The sequence below is a fragment of the Salvelinus alpinus genome, chromosome 6 (genome assembly GCF_045679555.1).
Source record: "Salvelinus alpinus chromosome 6, SLU_Salpinus.1, whole genome shotgun sequence".
Lineage (NCBI taxonomy): Eukaryota > Metazoa > Chordata > Actinopteri > Salmoniformes > Salmonidae > Salvelinus > Salvelinus alpinus.
Genome location: NC_092091.1, coordinates 96,396,215 through 96,423,715, shown reverse-complemented (window position 1 = coordinate 96,423,715; position 27,501 = coordinate 96,396,215). Strand labels below are relative to the sequence as shown.

The 27,501-nt window shown below is 46.7% G+C and overlaps 1 protein-coding gene across 8 annotated transcripts in view; it reads left to right on the top strand.

Annotated features, from left to right (window-relative positions):
- ncapg (non-SMC condensin I complex, subunit G) overlaps positions 1–27,501 on the top strand; it is a 77,812-nt gene that overhangs the window by 23,426 nt on the left and 26,885 nt on the right. For 6 of the 8 annotated variants that reach the window (XM_071408473.1, XM_071408467.1, XM_071408466.1 and 3 more), the window contains exons 9-17: positions 1,377–1,430; positions 4,848–4,988; positions 6,061–6,184; positions 7,039–7,128; positions 10,235–10,429; positions 10,617–10,727; positions 18,690–18,809; positions 21,329–21,559; positions 21,926–22,107. In XM_071408473.1, the coding sequence (XP_071264574.1) occupies positions 1,377–1,430; positions 4,848–4,988; positions 6,061–6,184; positions 7,039–7,128; positions 10,235–10,429; positions 10,617–10,727; positions 18,690–18,809; positions 21,329–21,559; positions 21,926–22,107 (1,248 nt within the window). The remainder of the gene's footprint in view (positions 1–1,376; positions 1,431–4,847; positions 4,989–6,060; positions 6,185–7,038; positions 7,129–10,234; positions 10,430–10,616; positions 10,728–18,689; positions 18,810–21,328; positions 21,560–21,925; positions 22,108–27,501) is intronic. The other 2 variants (XM_071408469.1, XM_071408468.1) reach the window with 1 other exon arrangement.

Genomic DNA, 27,501 nt, shown 5'->3' with positions numbered 1-27,501 from the left:
CTACATCACCCTGACTACGGGTAAGACTACCACTACATCACCCTGACTACGGGTAAGACCACCACTACATCGCCCTGACTACGGGTAAGACCACCACTACATCACCCTGACTACGGGTAAGACTACCACTACATCACCCTGACTACGGGTAAGACCACCACTACATCGCCCTGACTACGGGTAAGACCACCACTACATCGCCCTGACTACGGGTAAGACTACCACTACATCACCCTGACTACGGGTAAGACTACCACTACATCACCCTGACTACGGGTAAGACCACCACTACATCACCCTGACTACGGGTAAGACTACCACTACATCACCCTGACTACGGGTAAGACTACCACTACATCACCCTGACTACGGGTAAGACTACCACTACATCACCCTGACTACGGGTAAGACTACCACTACATCACCCTGACTACGGGTAAGACTACCACTACATCACCCTACAACACATCACATATGTCAACTTTCCCAACCCTCTCCTGGATGTTCCTCCAGCCAGTCCCCCCCCCCCCCCCCACAACCCTTTCCCAGAGTACCTCAGCTTTGCTAATCGTGGAAAACATTACATTCTTGGACAGGCCCGGGGGTATTGGAGGAGAGGTTTGGGGAAACACTGACTCAAGTCTATCGTCGGTCTATAGGACCAGTATTTTAAGGCTAGTCCCAGTGATATCTAGACTGGATGTAGGTAGACTGTAGAGCTGTTAAGGACAGACTGATGGGAGATGTCTGAAGACAGTAACTAGCAGAACTCAAACTAGCTCTGAGAAAAGGGAAGATTGTTACCGTGTTCAATGTTTCAACCCTCCGCTGGACCTGTGATCACAAAGAGGCTCCGAGTAGGATCAGAGTACCGTCCGTTCTAGTGATATGGACCGGATCAGGGCTCTGACAGGCCCTCCTCAGGGTAGGATCAGAGTACCGTCAGTTCTAGTGATATGGACCGGATCAGGGCTCTGACAGGCCCTGTCTCAGGGTAGGAGTTCTGATCCAGGATCAGTTTTGGCCTGTTAGAGTCTAGTGATATGGACCGGATCAGGGCTCTGACAGGCCGTTGTCTCTGGGTAGGAGTTCTGATCTAGGATCAGTTTTGGCCTGTTAGATTCTAGTGATATGGACCGGATCAGGGCTCTGACAGGCCCTGTCTCAGGGTAGGAGTTCTGATCCAGGATCAGTTTTGGCCTGTTAGATTCTAGTGATATGGACCGGATCAGGGCTCTGACAGGCCGTTGTCTCAGGGTAGGAGTTCTGATCCAGGATCAGTTTTGGCCTGTTAGAGTCCAGTGATATGGACTAGATACTCCTCCTCTGAGCCTCTTTGTGAATACAGTCCGTTGTCTCCCGTCTGTTCTCTCTAGATATGTGAAGGGCCTGCCAGTGCTGTCTGCAAACCAGAGAAGCATTACTACTAGGTTTGTCCAGGCAGTGTAGTGTTAACAGGTTATAACTGATGTATACCTACTTTAACATGTTATAACAGGTATATGAAGACAGTGTAGTAGTGTTACCATGTTATAACTGATGTATACCTACTTTAACATGTTATAACAGGTATATGAAGACAGTGTAGTAGTGTTACCATGTTATAATTGATGTATACCTACATTAACATGTTATAACAGGTATATGAAGTTAGTTTAGTAGTATTAACATGTTATAACTGATGTACACCTACATTAACATGTTATAACAGGTATATGAAGTTAGTTTAGTAGTATTAACATGTTATAACTGATGTACACCTACATTAACATGTTATAACAGGTATATGAAGTTAGTTTAGTAGTATTAACATGTTATAACCGATGTACACCTACATTAACATGTTATAACAGGTATATGAAGACAGTGTAGTAGTGTTACCATGTTATAACTGATGTATACCTACTTTAACATGTTATAACTGGTTATAACTGATGTACACCTACATTAACATGTTATAACAGCTCATGAAGACAGTGGCGTAGTGTTAACATGTTATAACTGATGTATACCTACATTATTAACATAATGGGTATACAGTGCATTCGGGAAAGTATTCAGACCCCTTGACTTTTTCCACATTTTGTTACGTTAAGCCTCGAGTCTTCTTGGGTATGACGATACAAGCTTAGCACACCTGTATACGCGCACACACACACACACTCACTGAGTGTACAAAATATTTCGAACACCTGCTATTTCCATGACATAGACTGACCAGGTGAAAAGCTATGATCCCTTACTGATGTCACCTGTTAAATCCACTTCAATCAGTGTAGATGAAAGGGGAGGAGACAGGTTAAAGAAGGACTTTTAAGCATTGAGACAATTGAGACGTGTTGGTTATGCGTGCCATTCAGAGGGTGAACGGGCAAGACAAAAGATTGAAGTGCCTTTGAATGGGGTGCGGTAGTAGGCGCCAGGAGCACTGGTTTGTGTCGAGAACTGCAACGCTGCTTTCCACGCTCAACAGTTTCCCCGTCTGTATCAAGAATGGGTCACCATCCAAAGGACATTCGGCAACTCAATATTAGGAAGGTGTTCTTAATGTTTTGTCCACTCCATGTATAACTGATATTTAACTATGTAGTAAATGGACACCCCTTCAAATTGGTGGATTCGGCTATTTCAGCCACACACGTTGCTGACAGGTGTATAAAATCGAGCACACAGCCATGCAATCTCCATAGACAAACACTGGCGGTAGAATGGCCTTACTGAAGAGCTCAGTGACTTTCAACGTGACACCGTCATAGGATGCCACTTTTCCAACAAGTCAGTTCATCAAATTTCTGCCCTGCTAGAGCTGCCCCGGTCAACTGTAAGTTCTGTTATTGTGAAGTGGAGACATCTAGGAGCAACAACGGCTTAACCGCTAAGTGGTAGACCGCACAAGCTCGCAGAACGGGAACACTGAGTGCTGAAGCGTGTACAAATGGTCTGTCCTCGGTTGCAACACTTACTACCGAGTTCCAAACAGCCTCTGGAAGCAACGTCAGCACAAGAACTGTTAGTTGGGAGCTTCATGAAATGGGTTTCCGTGGCCGAGCAGCCGCACACAAGCCTAAGATTACCATGCGCAATGCCAAGCGCCATTGGACTCTGGAGCAGTGGAAACGTGTTCTCTGGAGTGATTAATCACGCTTCACCATCTGTCAGTCTTTTGGGACGAATCTGGGTTTGGCGGATGCCAGGAGAAAGCTACCTGCCCGAATGCATAGTGACAACTGTAAAGTTTGGTGGAGGAGGAATAATGGTCTGGGGCTGTTTTTCATGGTTCGGGCCCCTTAGTTCCAGTGAAGGGAAATCTTAACGCTACAGCATACGATGACATTCTAGACTATTCTGTGCTTCCAACTTTGTGGCAACAGTTTGGGGAAGGCCCTTTCCTGTTTCAGCATGACAATGCCCCCGAGCACAAAGCGAGGTCCATACAGAAATGGTTTGTAGACATCGGTGTGGAAGAACTTAACTGCACAGAGCCCTAACCTCAACCCAATCGTACACCTTTGGGATGAATTGGAAAGCATCCTGCGAGCCAGGCCTAATCGCCCCCAACATCAGTGTGGAAGACCTTAACTGCACAGAGCCCTAACCTCAACCCAATCGAACACCTTTGGGATGAATTGGAAAGCCTCCTGCGAGCCAGGCCTAATCGCCCCCCAACATCAGTGTGGAAGACCTTAACTGCACAGAGCCCTAACCTCAACCCAATCGAACACCTTTGGGATGAATTGGAAAGCCTCCTGCGAGCCAGGCCTAGTCGCCCCCCAACATCAGTACGCGTTTGGAATGAGATGTTGGCGAGCCAGGCCTAATCGCCCCCCAACATCAGTACCCGTTTGGAATGAGATGTTGGCGAGCCAGGCCTAATCGCCCCCCAACATCGGTGCCCGTTTGGAATGAGATGTTGGCGAGCCAGGCCTAATCGCCCCCCAACATCAGTACCCGTTTGGAATGAGATGTTGGCGAGCCAGGCCTAATCGCCCCCCAACATCAGTACCCGTTTGGAATGAGATGTTGGCGAGCCAGGCCTAATCGCCCCCCAACATCAGTGCCCGTTTGGAATGAGATGTTGGCGAGCCAGGCCTAATCGCCCCCCAACATCAGTGTCCGTTTGGAATGAGATGTTGGCGAGCCAGGCCTAATCACCCCCCAACATCAGTGTCCGTTTGGAATGAGATGTTGGCGAGCCAGGCCTAATCGCCCCCCAACATCAGTGTCCGTTTGGAATGAGATGTTGGCGAGCCAGGCCTAATCACCCCCAACATCAGTACCCGTTTGGAATGAGATGTTGGCGAGCCAGGCCTAATCACCCCCCAACATCAGTGTCCGTTAGGAATGAGATGTTGGCGAGCCAGGCCTAATCGCCCCCAACATCAGTGCCCGTTTGGAATGAGATGTTGGCGAGCCAGGCCTAATCGCCCCCCAACATCAGTGTCCGTTAGGAATGAGATGTTGGCGAGCCAGGCCTAATCGCCCCCAACATCAGTGCCCGTTTGGAATGAGATGTTGGCGAGCCAGGCCTAATCGCCCCCCAACATCAGTGTCCGTTAGGAATGAGATGTTGGATGAGCAGTTGTCCACGTACCTTTTGGTCATGTAGTGTGTATAACATGTAGATATGGAAAGGTAGCCTGGGTGCCAGGCAGTTTGTACTCTCTTGCCAACTCCTTATGGATTTTTCATGGCATGACAGTGAGTGTGAAGTGTGTTAACTATTACTGAAGTGAAGTGTATAACTATTATTACTGTGTAATACCAGGTATATGAAGTGTTATAACTATTATTACTGTGTAATACCAGGTATGTGAAGTGTTATAACTATTATTACTGTGTAATACCAGGTATGTGAAGCGTGTCCCGGTGCTGTCTGAAGAGCAGAAAGGAGACTTTGCTCAGCTGGAGCTGGTGATGACTAAAGAGTTCATCGCTCAACAACTGATCCACCTCACTGGCTGTCTGGATACCAATGAAGAGGGAGGAAGGTGAGAGGGGATGAGGGGATGGGGGAGGGGGTTATGGGTAGGGGATGGGTGGAGGGGGGGTAGGGGATGGGTGGAGGGGGAGGAGGGGATGGGAGGAGGAGGAACGGATGGGTGAGAGAGGAGGTGTTTGAGGGAGGTAATGTAGCCATCAGTGGTTGAGTTCCTGCCTGACCACATTACAGACGCCTGGATAGATATTTAACATATCAGATAACCACATCACATGATCTAGTAAATCTGATCTATTAACATATCAGATACGTCACATGATCTAGTAAATCTGATCTATTAACATATCAGATACGTCACATGATCTAGTAAATCTGATCTATTAACATATCAGATACATCACATGATCTAGTAAATCTGATCTATTAACATATCAGATACATCACATGATCTAGTAAATCTGATCTATTAACTAACCACATCACATGATCTAGTAAATCTGATCTATTAACATATCAGATACGTCACATGATCTAGTAAATCTGATCTATTAACATATCAGATACATCACATGATCTAGTAAATCTGATCTATTAACATATCAGATACGTCACATGATCTAGTAAATCTGATCTATTAACTAACCACATCACATGATCTAGTAAATCTGATCTATTAACATATCAGGTACATCACATGATCTAGTAAATCTGATCTATAAACATATCAGATAACCACATCACATGATCTAGTAAATCTGATCTATTAACATATCAGATACGTCACATGATCTAGTAAATCTGATCTATCAACATATCAGATACGTCACATGATCTAGTAAATCTGATCTATTAACATATCAGATACATCACATGATCTAGTAAATCTGATCTATTAACATATCAGATACATCACATGATCTAGTAAATCTGATCTATTTAACATATCAGATAACGACTCAGTCGATAACGAGGTACACAACCATTGGTTGATTCAACGACAGTGTATCTAGTCAGGCAGGAAGTCAATCAGGCTTATCTTTCTCTTTGTATATGGTGCTACAGAAAGTGTGTGTGTGTGTGTGTGTGTGTGTGTGTGTGTGTGTGTGTGTGTGTGTGTGTAGGAAGCGTGTGGTGGCTGTGTTACAGGAGATGCTGGTCCTACATCAGACTCCTGCCTCTCTGGTCTCTCTGCTGACGGAGAAACTACTGACCCTGATACCTGACGACCACAGACGCACTCAGACCGTAGGTTACACACACACACACACACACACACACACACACACACTACAGAGAAACTACTGACCCTAATACAGTGCTTGAATTGGACTGAAATGGGTACCGGTACTCTTTCTGGGTGCTGGTGCTGTTTATATTTAGGGGGCGGAGCTCCACAGTACCTTTGAGCTGATATCCTATAGGAGTAACAGGAGTTGTAGCAGTAAAACCATTTTAAAGTCTCCCTCACTGACTTTAAGCATCAGCTGTCAGAGCAGATTACAGATCATTGCACCTGTACACAGCCCATCTCTAAACAGCCCATCCAACTACCTCATCCCCATATTGTTTTTTTCTCCTTTCGCACCCCAGTATCTCTACTTGCACATTCATCTTCTGCACATTTATCACTCCAGTGTTTAAATGCTAAATTGTAGTTATTTTCCCACTACGGCCTATTGCCTTACCTCCCTAATCTTACCTCATTTGCCCTCACTGTATATAGACGTTTCTCCTGTATTATTGACTGTTTGTTTACTCCATGTGTAACTCTGTGTTGTTGTTTGTGTCGAACTGCTTTGCTTTATCTTGGCCAGGTCACAGTTGTAAATGAGAACTTGTTCTCAACTGGCCTACCTGGTTAAATAAAGGGGAAAACAAAATAAGTTTAGGTACTTAGCTCCGGTAAACTGCTGCCCGAGTCGAGCACTTCCCTAATATCTGACGACCACAGACTCACTCAGACTGCAGGTTCAACACATTCTCACAATAGATAAAGGTGTAGTGAAAGTGTTAACCTGTGTGGGTGTGGGTGTGGGTGTGTGTGTGTGTGTGGTGTGTGTGTGTGTGGTGTGTGTGTGTGTGGTGTGTGTGTGCGCCAGGTGGCGGAGGCGATCTCGGAGGTGCGTGAGCCCATCGTAGTCGTCAGACAGCCGCTGGATGAGAACGAGAACCGCAGGAAACAAGTTAAGGTAATCACTCTGCTGTGTCTCTCCTTTATTCTCTCTCTAATCCTCCCTCTTTCCATCCTCTACCTCTCTCTTCTCTCTCCTTTATTCTCTCTCTAATCCTCCCTCTTTCCATCCTCTCTCCTCTCTCTTCTCTCTCCTCTCCTTTACCTCTCCCAAGTTAAGGTAATCGCTCTGCTGTGTCTCTCCTTTATTCTCTCTCTAATCCTCCCTCTTTCCGTCCTCTACCTCTCTCTTCCCTCTCCTTTACCTCTCCCAAGTTAAGGTAATCACTCTGCTGTGTCTCTCCTTTATTCTCTCTCTAATACTCCCTCTTTCCATCCTCTACCTCTCTCTCCTCTTCCCTCTCCCTCTCTTCTCTCTCCTTTATTCTCTATCTAATCCTCCCTCTTTCCATCCTCTCTCCTCTCTCTTCTCTCTCCTCTCCTTTACCTCTCCCAAGTTAAGGTAATCACTCTGCTGTGTCTCTCCTTTATTCTCTATCTAATCCTCCCTCTTTCCATCCTCTACCTCTCTCTTCTCTCTCCTTTATTCTCTCTAATCCTCCCTCTTTCCATCCTCTACCTCTCTCTTCTCTCTCTCCTTTATTCTCTATCTAATCCTCCCTCCCTCTTTCCATCCTCTACCTCTCTCTCCTCTCTCCTTTATTCTCTATCTAATCCTCCCTCCCTCTTTCCATCCTCTACCTCTCTCTCCTCTCTCCTTTATTCTCTATCTAATCCTCCCTCCCTCTTTCCATCCTCTACCTCTCTCTCCTCTTCCCTCTCTCCTTAAACCTCTCCCTCTCTCCTTCCAGTTAGCAGAGGTGAAGGTTGGTATCCTAGAGACTAATCAAATCCAATGTTATTAGTCAGGTGCTTGGTAAACAACAGATGTTGAGTAACATGCTGACTTAGGAGCCCTTCCCAACAAAACAATATTATTATCATGAGGTATTGTACCTCAGGAGAGCAGATATAAACTCTCTTGGTAAATAATATGGTCTATAGCTTATCATGAGGTATTCTACCTCAGGAGAGCAGATATAAACTCTCTAGGTAAATAATATGGTCTATAGCTTATCATGAGGTATTCTACCTCAGGAGAGCAGATACAGTGGGGAGAACAAGTATTTGATACACTGCCGATTTTGCAGGTTTTCCTACTTACAAAGCATGTAGAGGTCTGTAATTTTTATCATAGGTACACTTCAACTGTGAGAGACGGAATCTAAAACAAAAATCCAGAAAATCACATTGTATGATTTTTAAATAATTAATTTGCATTTTATTGCATGACATAAGTATTTGATCACCTACCAACCAGTAAGAATTCCGGCTCTCACAGACCTGTTAGTTTTTCTTTAAGAAGCCCTCCTGTTCTCCACTCATTACCTGTATTAACTGCACCTGTTTGAACTCGTTACCTGTATAAAAGACACCTGTCCACACACAATCAAACAGATTCCAACCTCTCCACAATGGCCAAGACCAGAGAGCTGTGTAAGGACATCAGGGATAAAATTGTAGACCTGCACAAGGCTGGGATGGGCTACAGGACAATAGGCAAGCAGCTTGGTGAGAAGGAAACAACTGTTGGCGCAATTATTAGAAAATGGAAGAAGTTCAAGATGACGGTCAATCACCCTCGGTCTGGGGCTCCATGCAAGATTTCACCTCGTGGGGCATCAATGATCATGAGGAAGGTGAGGGATCAGCCCAGAACTACACGGCAGGACCTGGTCAATGACCTGAAGAGAGCTGGGACCACAGTCTCAAAGAAAACCATTAGTAACACACTACGCCGTCATGGATTAAAATCCTGCAGCGCACGCAAGGTCCCCCTGCTTAAGCCAGTGCATGTCCAGGCCTGTCTGAAGTTTGCCAATGACCATCTGGATGATCCAGAGGAGGAATGGGAGAAGGTCATGTGGTCTGATGAGACAAAAATAGAGCTTTTTGGTCTAACTCCACTCGCCGTGTTTGGAGGAAGAAGAAGTATGAGTACAACCCCAAGAACACCATCCCAACCGTGAAGCATGGAGGTGGAAACATCATTCTTTGGGGATGCTTTTCTGCAAAGGGGACAGGACGACTGCACCGTATTGAGGGGAGGATGGATGGGGCCATGTATCGCGAGATCTTGGCCAACAACCTCCTTCCCTCAGTAAGAGCATTGAAGATGGGTCGTGGCTGGGTCTTCCAGCATGACAACGACACGAAGCACACAGCCATGGCAACTAAGGAGTGGCTCCGTAAGAAGCATCTCAAGGTCCTGGAGTGGCCTAGCCAGTCTCCAGACCTGAACCCAATAGAAAATCTTTGGAGGGAGCTGAAAGTCCGTATTGCCCAGCGACAGCCCCGAAACCTGAAGGATCTGGAGAAGATCTGTAGGGAGGAGTGGGCCAAAATCCCTGCTGCAGTGTGTGCAAACCTGGTCAAGAACTACAGGAAACGTATGATCTCTGGAATTGCAAACAAAGGTTTCTGTACCAAATATTAAGTTCTGCTTTTCTGATGTATCAAATACTTATGTCATGCAATAAAATGCAAATTAATTACTTAAAAATCATACAATGTGATTTTCTGGATTTTTTTTAGATTCCGTCTCTCATAGTTGAAGTGTACCTATGATAATAATTACAGACCTCTACATGCTTTGTAAGTAGGAAAACCTGCAAAATCGGCAGTGTATCAAATACTTGTTCTCCCCACTGTATAACCTCTCTTGGTAAATAATATGGTCTATAGCTTATCATGAGGTATTCTACCTCCGGAGAGCAGATATAAACTCTGTTGGTAAATAATATGGTCTATAGCTTATCATGAGGTATTCTACCTCCGGAGAGCAGATATAAACTCTGTTGGTAAATAATATGGTCTATAGCTTATCATGAGGTATTCTACCTCCGGAGAGCAGATATAAACTCTGTTGGTAAATAATATGGTCTATAGCTTATCATGAGGTATTCTGTCTCTCTCTCTTTCTCTCTCTTTCTCTCTCTTTCTCTCTCTTTCTCTCTCTTTCTCTCTCTCTCTCTCTCTCTCTCTCTCTCTGTCTCTCTGTCTCTGTCTCTGTCTCTGTCTCTGTCTCTCTCGTCTCTCTCTCTCTCTCTCGTCTCTCCTTCCAGCTAGCGGAGGTGAAAGTTGGTATCCTAGAGGCTAAACAGGCCTTAGAGGAGTGTATCAGTAACCAGGAGTTCAACAGAGCAGCAGAGCTGAAGGACTCTATAACTGACCTGGAGAACCGGAGGAACGACATACTGCAGGAGGAGAACACAGACACACAGCAGGAGGACAAGGAGACCGAGACACGCACGGAGAAGGTACACACACCACAGACACACACACACACCACAGACAGACACACACACACACACACCACACACCACAGACACACACACACACCACAGACACACAGCAGGAGGACAAGGAGACAGAGACACGCACGGAGAAGGTACACACACCTTGCGTTCTTGTCTCCATATGTAAACGCTGTGTTCTCTCTGTCAGACGGACCCAGAGACTCTACTGCGCTGTCTGACCATGTGTGTTGAGCTGCTGAAACAGATGAACATCAAGACCAGGATCGGACCCACCATGTCAGCCATCCTCTCCTCTCTGGTACTATACTGTCTAATCTAACGTATAGGACCCACCATGTCAGCCATCCTCTCCTCTCTGGTACTATACTGTCTAATCTAACGTATAGGACCCACCATGTCAGCTATCCTCTCCTCTCTGGTACTATACTGTCTAATCTAACGTATAGGACCCACCATGTCAGCTATCCTCTCTCTGGTACTATACTGTCTAATCTAACGTATAGGACCCACCATGTCAGCTATCCTCTCCTCTCTGGTACTATACTGTCTAATCTAACGTATAGGACCCACCATGTCAGCCATCCTCTCCTCTCTGGTACTATACTGTCTAATCTAACGTATAGGACCCACCATGTCAGCTATCCTCTCCTCTCTGGTACTATACTGTCTAATCTAACGTATAGGACCCACCATGTCAGCTATCCTCTCCTCTCTGGTACTATACTGTCTAATCTAACGTATAGGACCCACCATGTCAGCTATCCTCTCCTCTCTGGTACTATACTGTCTAATCTAACGTATAGGACCCACCATGTCAGCTATCCTCTCCTCTCTGGTACTATACTGTCTAATCTAACGTATAGGACCCACCATGTCAGCCATCCTCTCCTCTCTGGTACTATACTGTCTAATCTAACGTATAGGACCCACCATGTCAGCTATCCTCTCCTCTCTGGTACTATACTGTCTAATCTAACGTATAGGACCCACCATGTCAGCTATCCTCTCCTCTCTGGTACTATACTGTCTAATCTAACGTATAGGACCCACCATGTCAGCCATCCTCTCCTCTCTGGTACTATACTGTCTAATGTAACGTATAGGACCCACCATGTCAGCCATCCTCTCCTCTCTGGTACTATACTGTCTAATCTAACGTATAGGACCCACCATGTCAGCCATCCTCTCCTCTCTGGTACTATACTGTCTAATGTAACGTATAGGACCCACCATGTCAGCCATCCTCTCCTCTCTGGTACTATACTGTCTAATCTAACGTATAGGACCCACCATGTCAGCTATCCTCTCCTCTCTGGTACTATACTGTCTAATCTAACGTATAGGACCCACCATGTCAGCTATCCTCTCCTCTCTGGTACTATACTGTCTAATCTAACGTATAGGACCCACCATGTCAGCTATCCTCTCCTCTCTGGTACTATACTGTCTAATCTAACGTATAGGACCCACCATGTCAGCTATCCTCTCCTCTCTGGTACTATACTGTCTAATCTAACGTATAGGACCCACCATGTCAGCTATCCTCTCCTCTCTGGTACTATACTGTCTAATGTAACGTATAGGACCCACCATGTCAGCCATCCTCTCCTCTCTGGTACTATACTGTCTAATCTAACGTATAGGACCCACCATGTCAGCTATCCTCTCCTCTCTGGTACTATACTGTCTAATCTAACGTATAGGACCCACCATGTCAGCTATCCTCTCTGGTACTATACTGTCTAATCTAACGTATAGGACCCACCATGTCAGCTATCCTCTCCTCTCTGGTACTATACTGTCTAATCTAACGTATAGGACCCACCATGTCAGCTATCCTCTCCTCTCTGGTACTATACTGTCTAATCTAACGTATAGGACCCACCATGTCAGCCATCCTCTCCTCTCTGGTACTATACTGTCTAATCTAACGTATAGGATCCACCATGTCAGCTATCCTCTCCTCTCTGGTACTATACTGTCTAATCTAACGTATAGGACCCACCATGTCAGCTATCCTCTCCTCTCTGGTACTATACTGTCTAATCTAACGTATAGGACCCACCATGTCAGCTATCCTCTCCTCTCTGGTACTATACTGTCTAATCTAACGTATAGGACCCACCATGTCAGCTATCCTCTCCTCTCTGGTACTATACTGTCTAATCTAACGTATAGGACCCACCATGTCAGCTATCCTCTCCTCTCTGGTACTATACTGTCTAATCTAACGTATAGGACCCACCATGTCAGCTATCCTCTCCTCTCTGGTACTATACTGTCTAATCTAACGTATAGGACCCACCATGTCAGCTATCCTCTCCTCTCTGGTACTATACTGTCTAATCTAACGTATAGGACCCACCATGTCAGCTATCCTCTCCTCTCTGGTACTATACTGTCTAATCTAACGTATAGGACCCACCATGTCAGCTATCCTCTCCTCTCTGGTACTATACTGTCTAATCTAACGTATAGGACCCACCATGTCAGCTATCCTCTCCTCTCTGGTACTATACTGTCTAATGTAACGTATAGGACCCACCATGTCAGCTATCCTCTCCTCTCTGGTACTATACTGTCTAATCTAACGTATAGGACCCACCATGTCAGCTATCCTCTCCTCTCTGGTACTATACTGTCTAATGTAACGTATAGGACCCACCATGTCAGCTATCCTCTCCTCTCTGGTACTATACTGTCTAATCTAACGTATAGGACCCACCATGTCAGCTATCCTCTCCTCTCTGGTACTATACTGTCTAATCTAACGTATAGGACCCACCATGTCAGCTATCCTCTCCTCTCTGGTACTATACTGTCTAATCTAACGTATAGGACCCACCATGTCAGCTATCCTCTCCTCTCTGGTACTATACTGTCTAATCTAACGTATAGGACCCACCATGTCAGCTATCCTCTCCTCTCTGGTACTATACTGTCTAATCTAACGTATAGGACCCACCATGTCAGCCATCCTCTCCTCTCTGGTACTATACTGTCTAATCTAACGTATAGGACCCACCATGTCAGCTATCCTCTCCTCTCTGGTACTATACTGTCTAATCTAACGTATAGGACCCACCATGTCAGCTATCCTCTCTGGTACTATACTGTCTAATCTAACGTATAGGACCCACCATGTCAGCCATCCTCTCCTCTCTGGTACTATACTGTCTAATCTAACGTATAGGACCCACCATGTCAGCTATCCTCTCCTCTCTGGTACTATACTGTCTAATCTAACGTATAGGACCCACCATGTCAGCTATCCTCTCCTCTCTGGTACTATACTGTCTAATCTAACGTATAGGACCCACCATGTCAGCTATCCTCTCCTCTCTGGTACTATACTGTCTAATCTAACGTATAGGACCCACCATGTCAGCTATCCTCTCTGGTACTATACTGTCTAATCTAACGTATAGGACCCACCATGTCAGCCATCCTCTCCTCTCTGGTACTATACTGTCTAATCTAACGTATAGGACCCACCATGTCAGCTATCCTCTCCTCTCTGGTACTATACTGTCTAATGTAACGTATAGGACCCACCATGTCAGCTATCCTCTCCTCTCTGGTACTATACTGTCTAATCTAACGTATAGGACCCACCATGTCAGCTATCCTCTCCTCTCTGGTACTATACTGTCTAATCTAACGTATAGGACCCACCATGTCAGCTATCCTCTCCTCTCTGGTACTATACTGTCTAATCTAACGTATAGGACCCACCATGTCAGCTATCCTCTCCTCTCTGGTACTATACTGTCTAATCTAACGTATAGGACCCACCATGTCAGCTATCCTCTCCTCTCTGGTACTATACTGTCTAATCTAACGTATAGGACCCACCATGTCAGCTATCCTCTCCTCTCTGGTACTATACTGTCTAATGTAACGTATAGGACCCACCATGTCAGCTATCCTCTCCTCTCTGGTACTATACTGTCTAATCTAACGTATAGGACCCACCATGTCAGCTATCCTCTCCTCTCTGGTACTATACTGTCTAATGTAACGTATAGGACCCACCATGTCAGCTATCCTCTCCTCTCTGGTACTATACTGTCTAATCTAACGTATAGGACCCACCATGTCAGCTATCCTCTCCTCTCTGGTACTATACTGTCTAATCTAACGTATAGGACCCACCATGTCAGCTATCCTCTCCTCTCTGGTACTATACTGTCTAATCTAACGTATAGGACCCACCATGTCAGCTATCCTCTCCTCTCTGGTACTATACTGTCTAATCTAACGTATAGGACCCACCATGTCAGCTATCCTCTCCTCTCTGGTACTATACTGTCTAATCTAACGTATAGGACCCACCATGTCAGCCATCCTCTCCTCTCTGGTACTATACTGTCTAATCTAACGTATAGGACCCACCATGTCAGCTATCCTCTCCTCTCTGGTACTATACTGTCTAATCTAACGTATAGGACCCACCATGTCAGCTATCCTCTCTGGTACTATACTGTCTAATCTAACGTATAGGACCCACCATGTCAGCCATCCTCTCCTCTCTGGTACTATACTGTCTAATCTAACGTATAGGACCCACCATGTCAGCTATCCTCTCCTCTCTGGTACTATACTGTCTAATCTAACGTATAGGACCCACCATGTCAGCTATCCTCTCCTCTCTGGTACTATACTGTCTAATCTAACGTATAGGACCCACCATGTCAGCTATCCTCTCCTCTCTGGTACTATACTGTCTAATCTAACGTATAGGACCCACCATGTCAGCTATCCTCTCTGGTACTATACTGTCTAATCTAACGTATAGGACCCACCATGTCAGCCATCCTCTCCTCTCTGGTACTATACTGTCTAATCTAACGTATAGGACCCACCATGTCAGCTATCCTCTCCTCTCTGGTACTATACTGTCTAATGTAACGTATAGGACCCACCATGTCAGCTATCCTCTCCTCTCTGGTACTATACTGTCTAATCTAACGTATAGGACCCACCATGTCAGCTATCCTCTCCTCTCTGGTACTATACTGTCTAATCTAACGTATAGGACCCACCATGTCAGCTATCCTCTCCTCTCTGGTACTATACTGTCTAATCTAACGTATAGGACCCACCATGTCAGCTATCCTCTCCTCTCTGGTACTATACTGTCTAATCTAACGTATAGGACCCACCATGTCAGCTATCCTCTCCTCTCTGGTACTATACTGTCTAATCTAACGTATAGGACCCACCATGTCAGCTATCCTCTCCTCTCTGGTACTATACTGTCTAATCTAACGTATAGGACCCACCATGTCAGCTATCCTCTCCTCTCTGGTACTATACTGTCTAATCTAACGTATAGGACCCACCATGTCAGCTATCCTCTCCTCTCTGGTACTATACTGTCTAATCTAACGTATAGGACCCACCATGTCAGCCATCCTCTCCTCTCTGGTACTATACTGTCTAATCTAACGTATAGGACCCACCATGTCAGCTATCCTCTCCTCTCTGGTACTATACTGTCTAATCTAACGTATAGGACCCACCATGTCAGCTATCCTCTCCTCTCTGGTACTATACTGTCTAATCTAACGTATAGGACCCACCATGTCAGCTATCCTCTCCTCTCTGGTACTATACTGTCTAATCTAACGTATAGGACCCACCATGTCAGCTATCCTCTCCTCTCTGGTACTATACTGTCTAATCTAACGTATAGGACCCACCATGTCAGCTATCCTCTCCTCTCTGGTACTATACTGTCTAATCTAACGTATAGGACCCACCATGTCAGCTATCCTCTCCTCTCTGGTACTATACTGTCTAATCTAACGTATAGGACCCACCATGTCAGCCATCCTCTCCTCTCTGGTACTATACTGTCTAATCTAACGTATAGGACCCACCATGTCAGCCATCCTCTCCTCTCTGGTACTATACTGTCTAATCTAACGTATAGGACCCACCATGTCAGCCATCCTCTCCTCTCTGGTACTATACTGTCTAATCTAACGTATAGGACCCACCATGTCAGCTATCCTCTCCTCTCTGGTACTATACTGTCTAATCTAACGTATAGGACCCACCATGTCAGCTATCCTCTCCTCTCTGGTACTATACTGTCTAATCTAACGTATAGGACCCACCATGTCAGCCATCCTCTCCTCTCTGGTACTATACTGTCTAATCTAACGTATAGGACCCACCATGTCAGCTATCCTCTCCTCTCTGGTACTATACTGTCTAATCTAACGTATAGGACCCACCATGTCAGCCATCCTCTCCTCTCTGGTACTATACTGTCTAATCTAACGTATAGGACCCACCATGTCAGCTATCCTCTCCTCTCTGGTACTATACTGTCTAATCTAACGTATAGGACCCACCATGTCAGCTATCCTCTCCTCTCTGGTACTATACTGTCTAATCTAACGTATAGGACCCACCATGTCAGCTATCCTCTCCTCTCTGGTACTATACTGTCTAATCTAACGTATAGGACCCACCATGTCAGCTATCCTCTCCTCTCTGGTACTATACTGTCTAATCTAACGTATAGGACCCACCATGTCAGCTATCCTCTCCTCTCTGGTACTATACTGTCTAATCTAACGTATAGGACCCACCATGTCAGCTATCCTCTCTGGTACTATACTGTCTAATCTAACGTATAGGACCCACCATGTCAGCTATCCTCTCTGGTACTATACTGTCTAATCTAACGTATAGGACCCACCATGTCAGCTATCCTCTCTGGTACTATACTGTCTAATCTAACGTATAGGACCCACCATGTCAGCTATCCTCTCCTCTCTGGTACTATACTGTCTAATCTAACGTATAGGACCCACCATGTCAGCTATCCTCTCCTCTCTGGTACTATACTGTCTAATCTAACGTATAGGACCCACCATGTCAGCCACCCTCTCCTCTCTGGTACTATACTGTCTAATCTAACGTATAGGACCCACCATGTCAGCTATCCTCTCCTCTCTGGTACTATACTGTCTAATCTAACGTATAGGACCCACCATGTCAGCTATCCTCTCCTCTCTGGTACTATACTGTCTAATCTAACGTATAGGACCCACCATGTCAGCTATCCTCTCCTCTCTGGTACTATACTGTCTAATCTAACGTATAGGACCCACCATGTCAGCTATCCTCTCCTCTCTGGTACTATACTGTCTAATCTAACGTATAGGACCCACCATGTCAGCTATCCTCTCCTCTCTGGTACTATACTGTCTAATCTAACGTATAGGACCCACCATGTCAGCTATCCTCTCCTCTCTGGTACTATACTGTCTAATCTAACGTATAGGACCCACCATGTCAGCCATCCTCTCCTCTCTGGTACTATACTGTCTAATCTAACGTATAGGACCCACCATGTCAGCTATCCTCTCCTCTCTGGTACTATACTGTCTAATCTAACGTATAGGACCCACCATGTCAGCTATCCTCTCCTCTCTGGTACTATACTGTCTAATCTAACGTATAGGACCCACCATGTCAGCTATCCTCTCCTCTCTGGTACTATACTGTCTAATCTAACGTATAGGACCCACCATGAGCTTGTTTGTTTAGCTGTGTGTTTTTCTATATTTTTCTATATCATGTTGATGGTTTAATGTTATTTGTTAACTCTTGAATGCCAGACAAATTCCTGTAAAAGCCCAAATAAGTTAACAGATCTCCCTCTTCTCCTCCCTCCTTCTTCCTTCCCCCTCTACTCCTCCCCCTCCCTCCCCGTCCCCTCCCTCCCTCCCTCCCTCCCTCCCTCCCTCCCTCCCTCCCTCCCTCCCTCCCTCCCTCCCTCCCTCCCTCCCTCCCTCCCTCCCTCCCTCCCTCCCTCCCTCCCTCCCTCCCTCCCTCCCTCCCTCCCTCCCTCCCTCCCTCCCTCCCTCCCTCCCCGTCTCCTCCCTCCCTCTCTTCCTCCCTCTCTTCCTCCCTCCCTCCCTCCCTCCCTCCCTTCCTCCCTCCCTCCCTCCCTCCCTCCCTCCCTCCCCCTCCCTCCCTCCCTCCCTCCCTCCCTCCCTCCCTCCCTCCCTCCCTCCCTCCCTCTCCTCCCTCCCTCCCTCCCTCCCTCCCTACCTCCCCGTCTCCTCCCTCCCTCTCTTCCTCCCTCCCTCTCTTCCTCCCTCCCTCCCTCCCTCCCTCCCTCCCTCCCTCCCCCTCCCTCTCCCTCCCTCCCTCCCTTCCTCCCCCTCCCTCCCTCCCTCTCCCTCCCTCCCTACCTCCCTCCCCTCTCCTCCTCCTCCTCCCTCCCTCCTGTCAGATCCTTCCCAGTATATCCAACGCCCAGCCAGCGGTGAGGAACATGGCAGTCGTGTGTTTGGGGACCTGTGCTCTGCACAGCAAAGACCTGGTCAACACACATCTGGTGCTGCTGCTGCAGGTACCTACAATAATAACCCTCGGTCTCTGTAGATCGCCCAGCTAGATGAGGTCAGTATCGGTCTCTGTAGATAGCCCAGCTAGATGAGGTCAGTATCGGTCTCTGTCTCTGTAGATAGCCCAGCTAGATGAGGTCAGTATCGGTCTCTGTCTCTGTAGATAGCCCAGCTAGATGAGGTCAGTATCGGTCTCTGTCTCTGTAGATAGCCCAGCTAGATGAGGTCAGTATCGGTCTCTGTAGATAGCCCAGCTAGATGAGGTCAGCATCGGTCTCTGTAGATAGCCCAGCTAGATGAGGTCAGCATCGGTCTCTGTAGATAGCCCAGCTAGATGAGGTATAGACCCTCTGTCTCTGTAGATAGCCCAGCTAGATGAGGTCAGTATCGGTCTCTGTAGATAGCCCAGCTAGATGAGGTCAGTATCGGTCTCTGTAGATAGCCCAGCTAGATGAGGTATAGACCCTCTGTGTCTCTCTGTAGATCGCCCAGCTAGATGAGGTCAGCATCGGTCTCTGTAGATAGCCCAGCTAGATGAGGTCAGCATCGGTCTCTGTAGATAGCCCAGCTAGATGAGGTCAGCATCGGTCTCTGTAGATAGCCCAGCTAGATGAGGTCAGCATCGGTCTCTGTAGATAGCCCAGCTAGATGAGGTCAGCATCGGTCTCTGTAGATAGCCCAGCTAGATGAGGTCAGCATCGGTCTCTGTAGATAGCCCAGCTAGATGAGGTCAGCATCGGTCTCTGTAGATAGCCCAGCTAGATGAGGTTAGTATCGGTCTCTGTAGATAGCCCAGCTAGATGAGGTCAGTATCGGTCTCTGTAGATAGCCCAGCTAGATGAGGTCAGCATCGGTCTCTGTAGATAGCCCAGCTAGATGAGGTCAGCATCGGTCTCTGTAGATAGCCCAGCTAGATGAGGTCAGCATCGGTCTCTGTAGATAGCCCAGCTAGATGAGGTCAGTATCGGTCTCTGTAGATAGCCCAGCTAGATGAGGTCAGCATCGGTCTCTGTAGATTGCCCAGCTAGATGAGGTATAGACCCTCTGTCTCTGTAGATAGCCCAGCTAGATGAGGTATAGACCCTCTGTCTCTGTAGATAGCCCAGCTAGATGAGGTCAGCATCGGTCTCTGTAGATAGCCCAGCTAGATGAGGTCAGCATCGGTCTCTGTAGATAGCCCAGCTAGATGAGGTCAGTATCGGTCTCTGTAGATAGCCCAGCTAGATGAGGTCAGTATCGGTCTCTGTAGATAGCCCAGCTAGATGAGGTCAGCATCGGTCTCTGTAGATAGCCCAGCTAGATGAGGTATTGTCTGTCTCTCTGTAGATCGCCCAGCTAGATGAGGTATAGACCCTCTGTCTCTGTAGATAGCCCAGCTAGATGAGGTATTGTCTGTCTCTCTGTAGATCGCCCAGCTAGATGAGGTATAGACCCTCTGTCTCTGTAGATAGCCCAGCTAGATGAGGTATTGTCTGTCTCTCTGTAGATAGCCCAGCTAGATGAGGTCAGTATCGGTCTCTGTAGATAGCCCAGCTAGATGAGGTCAGCATCGGTCTCTGTAGATAGCCCAGCTAGATGAGGTCAGTATCGGTCTCTGTAGATAGCCCAGCTAGATGAGGTCAGCATCGGTCTCTGTAGATAGCCCAGCTAGATGAGGTCAGTATCGGTCTCTGTAGATAGCCCAGCTAGATGAGGTCAGTATCGGTCTCTGTAGATCGCCCAGCTAGATGAGGTCAGCATCGGTCTCTGTAGATAGCCCAGCTAGATGAGGTATAGACCCTCTGTCTCTGTAGATAGCCCAGCTAGATGAGGTCAGTATCGGTCTCTGTAGATCGCCCAGCTAGATGAGGTCAGCATCGGTCTCTGTAGATAGCCCAGCTAGATGAGGTATAGACCCTCTGTCTCTGTAGATAGCCCAGCTAGATGAGGTCAGCATCGGTCTCTGTAGATCGCCCAGCTAGATGAGGTCAGCATCGGTCTCTGTAGATCGCCCAGCTAGATGAGGTCAGTATCGGTCTCTGTAGATAGCCCAGCTAGATGAGGTCAGTATCGGTCTCTGTAGATAGCCCAGCTAGATGAGGTATAGACCCTCTGTCTCTGTAGATAGCCCAGCTAGATGAGGTCAGCATCGGTCTCTGTAGATAGCCCAGCTAGATGAGGTCAGCATCGGTCTCTGTAGATAGCCCAGCTAGATGAGGTCAGTATCGGTCTCTGTAGATAGCCCAGCTAGATGAGGTCAGTATCGGTCTCTGTAGATAGCCCAGCTAGATGAGGTATTGTCTGTCTCTCTGTAGATCGCCCAGCTAGATGAGGTCAGCATCGGTCTCTGTAGATCGCCCAGCTAGATGAGGTCAGCATCGGTCTCTGTAGATAGCCCAGCTAGATGAGGTCAGTATCGGTCTCTGTAGATAGCCCAGCTAGATGAGGTATTGTCTGTCTCTCTGTAGATCGCCCAGCTAGATGAGGTCAGCATCGGTCTCTGTAGATAGCCCAGCTAGATGAGGTATTGTCTGTCTCTCTGTAGATCGCCCAGCTAGATGAGGTTAAGATCCGTATCAGTGCTCTGAGGTCCGTCATCGACCTGCTGCTGCTCTACGGCTTCACAATGCTGGCTGAACGCCCCGCCCCCGTGACAGCACAGCCCTCCCATTCGCCAGCCAACCAGGAAGACCAGGAGACTGGGGAGGAGCCGGAGGAGGGGAGCAGCACCGCTCAGTCCATCCTGTTGATGCTGTCTGACTTCCTGGACAGCGAGGTGTGTGTTAGAAAATGTGTGTGTGTGTGTGGATGCAGCTGTGTGAAGTTGTTGGACAATTTTAAAATGTATTGGGAAGACACACTGTGTGTATTTATGATTCGGTGTGTGTGTGCTTATGATTCGGTTTGTGTGTGTGTGTGTATTTATGATTCGGTGTGTGTGTGTTTATGATTCGGTGTGTGTGTGTGTTTATGATTCGGTGTGTGTGTGTGTTTATGATTCGGTGTGTGTGTGTATGATTCGGTGTGTGTGTGTATGATTCGGTGTGTGTGTGTATGATTCGGTGTGTGTGTGTGTGTGATTCGGTGTGTGTGTGATTCTGTGTGTGTGTGTATGATTCGGTATGTGTGTGTGTGTGTGCAGGTGTCTGAGCTGCGTACCGAGACAGCGGAGGGTCTGGCCAAGCTGATGTATTCCGGGCGGATCTCCAGCGCCAAGCTCCTCTCCCGATTGGTGTTGCTATGGTACAACCCCGTCACCGAGGACGACACCAGACTACGCCACTGCCTCGGAGTGTTCTTCCAGCTGTACGCCCGGGAGAGCAGGTACGACACACCCCTGGATACACTGTGGATATACTCTGACCCCTAGATACACTGTGGATATACTCTGACCCCTAGATACACTGTGGATATACTCTGACCCCTAGATACACTGTGGATATACTCTGACCCCTAGATACACTGTGGATATACTCTGACCCCTAGATACACTGTGGATATACTCTGACCCCTAGATACACTGTGGATATACTCTGACCCCTAGATACACTGTGGATATACTCTGACCCCTAGATACACTGTGGATATACTCTGACCCCTAGATACACTGTGGATATACTCTGACCCCTAGATACACTGTGGATATACTCTGACCCCTAGATACACTGTGGATATACTCTGACCCCTAGATACACTGTGGATATACTCTGACCCCTAGATACACTGTGGATATACTCTGACCCCTAGATACACTGTGGATATACTCTGACCCCTAGATACACTGTGGATATACTCTGACCCCTAGATACACTGTGGATATACTCTGACCCCTAGATACACTGTGGATATACTCTGACCCCTAGATACACTGTGGATATACTCTGACCCCTAGATACACTGTGGATATACTCTGACCCCTAGATACACTGTGGATATACTCTGACCCCTAGATACACTGTGGATATACTCTGACCCCTAGATACACTGTGGATATACTCTGACCCCTAGATACACTGTGGATATACTCTGACCCCTAGATACACTGTGGATATACTCTGACCCCTAGATACACTGTGGATATACTCTGACCCCTAGATACACTGTGGATATACTCTGACCCCTAGATACACTGTGGATATACTCTGACCCCTAGATACACTGTGGATATACTCTGACCCCTAGATATACTCTGACCCCTAGATACACTGTGTATATACTCTGACCCATAGATACACTGTGGATATACTCTGACCCCTAGATACACTGTGGATATACTCTGACCCCTAGATACACTGTGGATATACTCTGACCCCTAGATACACTGTGGATATACTCTGACCCCTAGATACACTGTGGATATACTCTGACCCCTAGATACACTGTGGATATACTCTGACCCCTAGATACACTCTGACCCCTAGATACACTGTGGATATACTGACCCCTAGATACACTGTGGATACACTCTGACCCCTAGATACACTGTGGATATACTCTGACCCCTAGATACACTGTGGATATACTCTGACCCCTAGATACACTGTGGATATACTCTGACCCCTAGATACACTGTGGATATACTGACCCCTAGATACACTGTGGATATACTCTGACCTCTAGATACACTGTGGATATACTCTGACCCCTAGATATACTCTGACCCCTAGATACACTCTGACCCCTAGATACACTGTGGATATACTCTGACCCCTAGATACACTGTGTATATACTCTGACCCATAGATACACTGTGGATATACTCTGACCCATAGATACACTGTGGATATACTCTGACCCCTAGATACACTGTGGATATACTCTGACCCCTAGATACACTGTGGATATACTCTGACCCCTAGATACACTGTGGATATACTCTGACCCCTAGATACACTGTGGATATACTCTGACCCCTAGATACACTGTGGATATACTCTGACCCCTAGATACACTGTGGATATACTCTGACCCCTAGATACACTGTGGATATACTCTGACCCCTAGATACACTGTGGATATACTCTGACCCCTAGATACACTGTGGATATACTCTGACCCCTAGATACACTGTGGATATACTCTGACCCCTAGATACACTGTGGATATACTCTGACCCCTAGATACACTGTGGATATACTCTGACCCCTAGATACACTGTGGATACACTCTGACCCCTAGATACACTGTGGATACACTCTGACCCCTAGATACACTGTGGATACACTCTGACCCCTAGATACACTGTGGATATACTCTGACCCCTAGATACACTGTGGATATACTCTGACCCCTAGATACACTGTGGATATACTCTGACCCCTAGATACACTGTGGATATACTCTGACCCCTAGATACACTGTGGATATACTCTGACCCCTAGATACACTCTGACCCCTAGATACACTGTGGATATACTCTGACCCCTAGATACACTGTGGATACACTCTGACCCCTAGATATACTGTAGATATACTCTGACCCCTAGATACACTGTGGATATACTCTGACCCCTAGATACACTCTGACCCCTAGATACACTGTGGATATACTCTGACCCCTAGATACACTCTGACCCCTAGATACACTGTGGATATACTCTGACCCCTAGATACACTGTGGATATACTCTGACCCCTAGATACACTCTGACCCCTAGATACACTGTGGATATACTCTGACCCCTAGATACACTGTGGATATACTCTGACCCATAGATACACTGTGGATATACTCTGACCCCTAGATACACTGTAGATACACTCTGACCCCTAGATACACTGTGGATATACTCTGACCCCTAGATACACTCTGACCCCTAGATACACTGTGGATATACTCTGACCCCTAGATACACTGTGGATATACTCTGACCCCTAGATACACTCTGACCCCTAGATACACTGTGGATATACTCTGACCCCTAGATACACTGTGGATATACTCTGACCCCTAGATACACTGTGGATATACTCTGACCCCTAGATACACTGTGGATATACTCTGACCCCTAGATACACTGTGGATATACTCTGACCCCTAGATACACTGTGGATATACTCTGACCCCTAGATACACTGTGGATATACTCTGACCCCTAGATACACTGTGGATATACTCTGACCCCTAGATACACTGTGGATATACTCTGACCCCTAGATACACTGTGGATATACTCTGACCCCTAGATACACTGTGGATATACTCTGACCCCTAGATACACTGTGGATATACTCTGACCCCTAGATACACTGTGGATATACTCTGACCCCTAGATACACTGTGGATATACTCTGACCCCTAGATACACTGTGGATATACTCTGACCCCTAGATACACTGTGGATATACTCTGACCCCTAGATATACTCTGACCCCTAGATACACTGTGGATATACTGACCCCTAGATACACTCTGCCCCCTAGATACACTGTGGATATACTCTGACCCCTAGCTACACTGTGGATATACTCTGACCCCTAGCTACACTGTGGATATACTCTGACCCCTAGATACACTGTGGAAATACTCTGACCCCTAGCTACACTGTGGATATACTCTGACCCGTTAGATACACTGTGGATATTCTCTGACCCCTGGATATACTACATGTACAGTACCAGTCAAACGTTTGGACACACCTACTCATTCCAGGGTTTTTATATATTTTTACTATTTTCTACATTGTAGAATAATAGTGAAGACGTCAAAACTATGAAATAACACATATGGAATCATGTAGGAAACAAAAAAGTGTTAAACAAATCAAAATATATTTTAGATTCTTCAAAGTAGCCACGCTTGGCATTCTCTCAACCAGCTTCACCTGGAATGCTTTTCCAACAGTCTTGAAGGAGTTCCCACATATGCTGAGCACTTGTTGGCTGCTTTTCCTTCACTCTGCGGTCCGACAGAGAACCACACATGCAGAGATCATCCGTTCGTCTACTCTGCGTCTCACAAAAATCTCCAATTTGGACTCATCAGACCAAAGGACAGATTTCCACCGGTCTAACGTCCACTGCTCGCTGTTTCTTGGCCCAAGCAAGTCTCTTCTTCTTATTGGTGTCCTTTAGTAGTGGTTTGTTTGCAGCAATTCAACCATGAAAGCCTGATTCACACAGTCTCCTCTGAACAGTTGATGTTGAGATGTGTCTGTTACTTGAACTCTGTGAAGCTTTTATTTGGGCTGCAGTCTGAGGCTGGTAACTCTGATAAACTTATCCTCGGCAGCAGAGGTAACTCTGGGTCTTCCTTTCCTGTGGCGGTCCTCATGAAAGCCAGTTTCATCATAGCGCTTGATGGTTTTTGCGACTGCACTTGAAGAAACTTTAAAAGTTCTTGACATTTTCCGGATTGACTGATATTCATGTGTTAAAATAATGATGGGCTGTTGTTTCTCTTCGCTTATTTGAGCTGTTCTTGCCATAGTATGGACTTGGTCTTTTACCAGATAGGGCTATCTTCTGTATGCCACCCCTACTTTGTCACAACACAACTGATTGGCTCAAACGCATGAAGAAGGAAAGAAATTCCACAAATTAACTTTTTAAGAAGGCACACCTGTTAATTGAAATGCATTCCAGGTGACTACCTCATAAAGCTGGTTGAGAGAATGCCAAGAATGTGCAAAGCTGTCATCAAGGCAAAGAGTGGCTACTTTGAAGAATCTCAAACATAAAATATATTTTGATTTGTTTAACACTGTTTTGGTTACTACATGAATCCACCAGGTGTGTGTTTACTGACTGTGTGTGTGTTCAGGGCCCACCAGGAGTGTGTTTACTGACTGTGTGTGTGTTCAGGGTCCACCAGGAGTGTGTTTACTGACTGTGTGTGTGTTCAGGGCCCACCAGGAGTGTGTTTACTGACTGTGTGTGTGTTCAGGGCCCACCAGGAGTGTGTTTACTGACTGTGTGTGTGTTCAGGGCCCACCAGGAGTGTGTTTACTGACTGTGTGTGTGTTCAGGGCCCACCAGGAGTGTGTTTACTGACTGTGTGTGTGTTCAGGGCCACCAGGAGTGTGTTTACTGACTGTGTGTGTGTTCAGGGCCCACCAGGAGTGTGTTTACTGACTGTGTGTGTGTGTTTACTGACTGTGTGTGTTCAGGGCCCACCAGGAGTGTGTTTACTGACTGTGTGTGTGTTCAGGGCCCACCAGGAGTGTGTTTACTGACTGTGTGTGTGTTCAGGGCCCACCAGGAGTGTGTTTACTGACTGTGTGTGTGTTCAGGGCCCAACAGGAGTGTGTTTACTGACTGTGTGTGTGTTCAGGGCCCACCAGGAGTGTGTTTACTGACTGTGTGTGTGTGTGTGTGTGTTCAGGGCCCACCAGGAGTGTGTTTACTGACTGTGTGTGTGTGTGTGTGTGTGTTCAGGGCCCACCAGGAGTGTGTTTACTGACTGTGTGTGTGTTCAGGGCCCACCAGGAGTGTGTTTACTGACTGTGTGTGTGTGTGTTCAGGGCCCACCAGGAGTGTGTTTACTGACTGTGTGTGTGTTCAGGGCCCACCAGGAGTGTGTTTACTGACTGTGTGTGTGTTCAGGGCCCACCAGGAGTGTGTTTACTGACTGTGTGTGTGTTCAGGGCCCACCAGGAGTGTGTTTACTGACTGTGTGTGTGTTCAGGGCCACCAGGAGTGTGTTTACTGACTGTGTGTGTGTTCAGGGCCCACCAGGAGTGTGTTTACTGACTGTGTGTGTGTGTTTACTGACTGTGTG